Source organism: Aquarana catesbeiana, linkage group LG02 (assembly GCF_042186555.1).
Source record: "Aquarana catesbeiana isolate 2022-GZ linkage group LG02, ASM4218655v1, whole genome shotgun sequence".
NCBI lineage: Eukaryota > Metazoa > Chordata > Amphibia > Anura > Ranidae > Aquarana > Aquarana catesbeiana.
This window is the reverse complement of record NC_133325.1, coordinates 666,715,761-666,722,360: the sequence shown is the minus strand read 5'-3', so window position 1 is coordinate 666,722,360 and position 6,600 is coordinate 666,715,761. Positions and strand designations below refer to the sequence as shown.

At 42.1% G+C, this 6,600-nt stretch overlaps 1 protein-coding gene across 2 annotated transcripts in view; it reads right to left on the bottom strand.

The window, feature by feature from the left end:
- Window positions 1–459: 459 nt before the first annotated feature.
- PRPF8 (pre-mRNA processing factor 8) overlaps window positions 460–6,600 on the bottom strand; it is a 37,813-nt gene continuing 31,672 nt past the window's right edge. For both annotated transcript variants that reach the window (XM_073616632.1, XM_073616631.1), the window contains exons 38-43: window positions 5,870–6,109; window positions 5,440–5,581; window positions 3,106–3,246; window positions 2,168–2,307; window positions 1,725–1,927; window positions 460–882 (exon numbers count right to left, since the gene is read on the bottom strand). In XM_073616632.1, coding sequence (XP_073472733.1) covers window positions 728–882; window positions 1,725–1,927; window positions 2,168–2,307; window positions 3,106–3,246; window positions 5,440–5,581; window positions 5,870–6,109 — 1,021 coding nt within the window. In that variant the 3' untranslated portion in view covers window positions 460–727. The remainder of the gene's footprint in view (window positions 883–1,724; window positions 1,928–2,167; window positions 2,308–3,105; window positions 3,247–5,439; window positions 5,582–5,869; window positions 6,110–6,600) is intronic.

Below are 6,600 nucleotides of genomic sequence, written 5' to 3'. Positions count from 1 at the left end.
CAGTTTGAGTGTTCAATCCATTCCCACAGTAGGAATTGGGGGGGGGGGGGGGGGGGGGGGGTGGAGTCGGACATTTAAAAGACGTCCAGAGATACAAGCAAATAAGGTAGCCCAAAGTGCTCAGTCTGGTCGGCTTACCCACAGAGTGAGTTTTCCAGTGCCAGAGGCTCTGGACATGGAAAGCGCTCTGGCTTGATAGCAAAACAAGTTCTGGAAAGCACCTTACGCAGAAGCCAATGCACGAAGGTCACTTCCAGGCTATTACTGCAATGTCCAGAGGCAGCACTCCAAAAGCCATGTGGAGGAAAGACTGTCGGATGGCTCCTGCAGCTGTGGAGTCACATGCAGCCACTGTGCAACACCCCCTCCCTGCCCAATCACAGACTGCTTAAGTGAGCAAATTTACAAACTGGCTGAATTCCTGGAGTTCAGCTTTAAAAGAAAGAAAAAAAAAAACACTTTTATATAATTTAAAAAAACATTTATTTAGAGCAACATTGTTACTAGTTCCAACAATACCTTTTAAGATATTGAAAATAAAAGACATAGCAAACAATTTTTCTATACAGCTGCAGTCAGAAAAAAATGGGGGAGGGGGAATTTAACCGGACAAACCACAGCAACAAAGTAACAACTGTGGAGATGTGAAATTCTGGGCTCATGCTTATAATTCTTATGTTGAATATCAACAGTGATCCAAGTTCCACGTTTATTTTTAATGCACAAACTATGAATACATGTCTTCACGGTCAGCAGAGTACACCTCACCCTCCTGCAACAAGGCAAAATTCAAGAAGTGTGAGGGGCGGTGAACTTCATGGTAAAATTCCTTGGGGTTAGCCAGTTGTAACTCATATTTCATGTTTGGATCATGCCTGACACCTAGAACAAAAAAGCAAAACATGAATAAAAGGAACAAGACGATCTCCATCAATCAGCACTTTAAGAATACCTGCAGCTGGTGGGACAAATTTGAAATAGTATTAAATCAAAGACAAAGGGGAAAAAAAAGATATATATTGCAGCTTACCAGTCCTTGTGATGTGGAGGCTGCATTAGTTTTTTTGAGGGCTTTACCCCTATTTCTCTGGCCATCCTGTGTTACAGTGCCCCCACTCTGAAGGAGCACAGAGGCAGCTCTGGGTAGCAGCATTGTCAGTCTGGAGGGAGGGGGTTTTAGGATGTTCTAGCAGATTTAGATACGCTAACAAATAAAGCCAACCTCCAGCTCACACTGCTGTTACAGCAACAGTTATTTTTCTTTTGGGATAAAGATTTTACATAAATAAAAGCTGATCATTGGAGAGCACCCGTCAGTCGTTTCAATGCTCTAACTGCTACATTTGCAGGAGCTTGTTCTGTTGAAAAATAACAGACTGACTGCATCACCAGATGAAAATAAAGGAAAGAAAGCCTAAAAAAGAAAACTATTGAAACCATCCCATCTAAGAGTTGGTAAACTGCAAAAGAATAAAAAGGGTTGTTTTTGGGTTTAAATACTGCTAGAACAGCATAAGCACACACTGTTTTCATCATCCTCTCTGGAACTCCCTAGAGCCCTAATCAAATGCAAATCACATTCTCTCTCAGAACTGCTAATTGCATAACCATAATCATTTCCACAATTACGGATATTAATTAGCTAAAAGGTAACTGCACTGTAGTTCTCTTCAGATAACATTAGTGACAGACCTAATCAACTCAATAATTGAGACAATACATACCCATAAAGTTGTAGTTCCAAGATGCTTGTCCAGGCACCATGAAGAACCCCAGAAATCGATCAGATAACAGCATCTGGACTCTTTCATAATGAGATGGTAGGTAGCCTTTTGGGTTGTTCCCTTTATCTGTGTTCTGTCTTCCCCATTCATATCCACTGGGGGTCAGTTTATAAGCAGTTAATGTACAGGAACCAGGGGTGAAGCTGAGGGGATTAAGAATGCCAGTGTGAGCAGGTACAGACTATATATTTTAGCTATAAACTAGGTTTAAAAAAACAAAAAAACACAGACACCTTGATAGTTTTTATACAGATGCAGGTCAGTTAGATTTTTTCAGTAGATGTGCGACAACCAGCAAAGTTCTAGCTAAACGTAAATGCATTTTTTTTTTTTAAAGTGTAACATTTTATTGTGGAACACATTACAAACCAACCCATACTAACCTGCAGGTAATAATTATAGTCTTTTCTCCATCCCAGGCTGGGTTGTCTGCCATGATTTTAGCATGAGTGGTGACATCTTGTGGAGACAGCTGTGGGGACTCATTTGGCTGTGTGTGAACCCATCCCAGAGGTTCCATTTCCTAAAAATAAGAGAATAGAAACACAATGAAAAGCAGTAAGAATATATGTAAAGAATGATGTAGCATACATCTAAATAAAGAAAAATTGGTTTACTATAGTTATGGTTGACACAACCAATTGTAATGTTAGATGTTCTAATAAAACTAAGGCTATCCAGTGTTTTGAGAACTGGTGCACTCATTTAAAAAAAAAGGGGCTGTAAACCCTGAACATTTTTCACCTGAATGCATTCAGGGGAAAAACCTCCTGCCATGCAGCAGCCTCCCCGAGTCCCCCCTTTTACTTACCTGAGCCCTGTAATTCCCGCGACGGGAACAAGCACACCAGCTATGGCCGGTGTCTCGTGTTCCGATTGGATACATTGATAGCAGCGCAGCCTTTGGCTCCCGCTGCTGTCAAACAAATCCAATGACGCGGGGGGCGGGACCAAGTCCTGCCGTCCGTGTCAATAGACGCAGCAGCAGGACTTGGGAGCGTGCCCGCACGGTGTCCTGAAGGAGAGCGCTTCTCCGACAGGGCACTCAAGGAGGAGCCACCAGCACCGCTGAAGGACCCCCAGAAGAGGAGGATCGGGGCCACTCCGTGCAAAACCAACTGCACAAAAGGTGGTATGATGTTCTATATTTTGTAACAGTATTGCAGCATCCATACGCTTTAACAAGCACACCATTTACAAGCGTGGGCTTTTAAACCCAAGAACATTAGGTGGTGAATTCTGGTTACTTACTAAAGAAGGTACTGTTAGGTGGTGTTCACACCACAAATACACAAACTAAAATGTATAAATGTCAACCTACCTTCAAATACTCATGCTGGGGCAGCTGATTAGGCAAGTGAACTGTTTGGTGAGTTCCCCACTGTGGAACCATCACAATACAACGGATCTCCTTCACTTGTGGGTTATCTGGTGGACTCACTCCGTACAAGTAGCCTGCAATCTAGACAAAAATGTAAAATTTAGAACATACGTAAAACATCATTCAGATCAAATGCTATATCACCCCATTAAATTTAAAGTATAATAAGCAGCAAAATTAATAAACCATAACTAATCTTTAACGTTTACAGGAGCCATCCTTTTAGCGTTTATGTTGGTTACAAGAAAATTCACAGCTTTGGCTATTTAATGAGCATGAACATTGTTCTAAGCACAAATTGAAACTTCAGATAACTTTGAAAGTCTCAGTTTTTGAACTATTAGACAAAACTATTAAGACTGCAATATGCACTCATTATTATTATTAACAGTGACGTTATGTAATGTGCAGTTATGTAAATTGTGATAACATAACAATGCTTCATCACTGTAGGCTTAAAACTGGCACTCACAGTAGAGAGAAAACTGGCTGATTCTGGAGTTGCCAACGAACATGGCAATAGATATTTAATGGCTGTGTTGAGTACCAGATCTGTGCGTATGCATGCTTCTATTTTGCCAAGTAGTCTAAAAATGAACATCCTAGGCATTGGCTTAATCTGCTACAAGATGGGATGCCCAAACCCAAGACTGAAGCTGGCCATCGACTTTTAAATCTGACTAAACAGAATCTGATTAGTTTAACCCCTTCACGATGAGGGTAAAACAAATTCTAACGCCTGAACACAGTTTTGCAACTTTGACATGGAGTAGTAAAACTGGATATGTCGCAACTACTTAGTGTATCTAGGTGGATTATAAGTTTTTTTCTCTCTCCCCAGGACAAATTAGGCTTTCAAGGAGAAGTATGGGTTTTTTGTTTTTTTTTAACCCATTATACTTACCTAGGTGGATGTGGCAGCGGAGTGATGCTGCATCTCCCCTCGGCATCTCTGCACTGAAAACCAAGCCATCGAACACAGCCGATGGCTCAGTTCTCAAAGCTCCCCGAGCGGAGAGCTGCTGCTTGTCAGTCAGTAGCTCTCCTGCTCTGCTTCTCCACACTAACTGGAGCGCTGAGCTGTGGAGGGGCGGCTGCCTCAGTGTCTCAGCAGCTCGTTGAGAGGCTGAGACAGGCATCAGTCCAAGCACCTGGCGGATCCAGACTTTGTCATAATGACGCGGTGCCTGGACTGCTTCCAGTGATGTCAGCAGAGAGGACTTCAGGACAGTTCTCTGCTAAAAAACGGGTCACAGGAGTGCAAAACAAACTGCACTCCTGTGACCGGTAAGCGAAGCCCAGGCAAACAAGCTCAGGCTGAACTTCAACTTTCATGCGGTGGTAAATGGTAATGAATATCTCCTGATTTGTTTTTACTATCAAAAGGAAAACTTGTCAAAAATAGACTACTGAAAAGGAAACAAAAAAAAAAAAAAATTCTTCCTGGCAAAAGAGATGGGCGGATTTTTTTGGATAAATTCTGGTGTCTTTGGATGGAAATAAACTTTTGCATCACAGTGAGCAAGCCTTATGTGCAGAAGCCAAATTATAGTACACTCAGGCCAAGATTAACAATTTATTTTTATATAAAGTCAGTGACATCAAACCCTCCATCCTCATCACTGGATTAAAATTGTCAATACGCTGCGGCTGGGGGAACATAACTGCCAATCAGTGTTCTTTCACCCCCTCCCCTCCTCTGTAGGCTCATGTTACGCCCTTCCTTAACCTCAGAACCAACATCAGAATCCAGTAACGCCTGTGCATCGCCAAGAAGCAAGTGGCTGACACAGTGTTCAAATAATTCAGCTGACTCCTCCATGCATGTTGCTGGGGCTATGGCATGAGTAACTGTGGACAAGGAGGCAGAATAAGCTGCTCTGGTAGCCAAGGGGACTGCGCACTAGTCTCTGCTTGGGTGATGAGGAGGAAGAGGAGAAGGATGGTTTAGTAAGCCAGTCCACCACCTCATCTGCATGCTGTGGTTGGATAGCACAGGCAACATCACTAAACAGAGACAAATGTGCCCTGCCTGAGGTCGGACCACGTCCACTTTTGCCTGTGGACACAGACGCTGCTGGCATGGGAATGTCTGCCTCTTCCCGTTGTCCTCCCAGACATGACGGGGGTGGGAAGGACTCGGAAACGTGTGATTGGATGCACTTTATAGGATGAAAAGTGGCGTTCGGCACGCTTCAAAAATGGAGGGCTGCCACTGATAGAAATGTAAAAAGGAGAAGACAGCACTAGAGTTACGTTCCTATTAATGCTTACCTGAGCTCGTAGATCTGAAATGCAAATAAACTTCTTCAGCACATTCTTAGGCAGGATGTATGTGTAACCAGTTTCTTTGATATCATCAGAGGACACATAGATGTGGTTGGTTCGCAGGTGAAGGTTTGCAGCAGATATAGCTCTGCAAAATGAAGGAACATTTTATAGAACACACACACACAGCTGCTGCTATTCAGTCACAAACAACAACTTCCCAAGAACCATAGTAGTATCGTGACTTCTAATGGTAAAACCATGCTTTTATATTTTCAGACTAAAAGTCTGAGCCAGAGATAAGCATGTGATGCCAGAACTCGTATTTTTAAGTGTGACTAAACAAGAGAAGCGACATGAAAACAAAGATAACAAGAGATTAAAAAAAAATAAATAAATGATTGACAAGTCAATTCTGAACTGCTAGAAGTTGTACCTGACACGCCATTCGGTCTTTGAAGAGAAAGTCTGCGTCTCGTAGTTACTAGTGGTTGAAGTGATGATCTCATCTCCATGTTTGTTAACTGTGCGTGTCTGGGTAGCAGTGAGCTGAGACTGTTCCTTTGTCTGCTTCTCAATCTCAGCAATCTGTTGCCTCTGCTGGGATGGTGCAGAGATTTCCATACCCAAAATGATATCCCTGATTTCAGACTGAGTTAGGGATGCAACATTAACACTGAAAAACAGAAGAGTCACATGTTTAGGTTGCACAATACAAACAGCCAGTTTTGCTGACACAAATATATACATGTCCAGGATATATTCTATTTAGAGAAATATATATAACTGACAAGGTAAACAGTAAGAATAAATATAGGAGTATGGAGAAAGAATGGGAGACATGTGCCTCTTGCACACTGCAGCTTGAAAAACCTCAGTAGAACATTTTTTCTTTTTTTACGGACCTAAAATGCAGCTCATTGTTTACAATGTGCCTGTACACACAGGCATGTAAACAAGCGCTGCAAATTCCAGGGTAAAAAAAAAAAAAAAAAAAAAAAAAAAAAAATCTGCATTCCCAGTCAGTATTTTTCACGTGCAAATAAACACCTGATATTACATCCAAAAAAAGGCAGATGCTCAAGCATTAGTATCGTGTGCAAGAGGCCTTAGTGCCAAGATCCTTTGAGGTGGAACCTACAACCACCTGCATCTCATTTAGGTTTT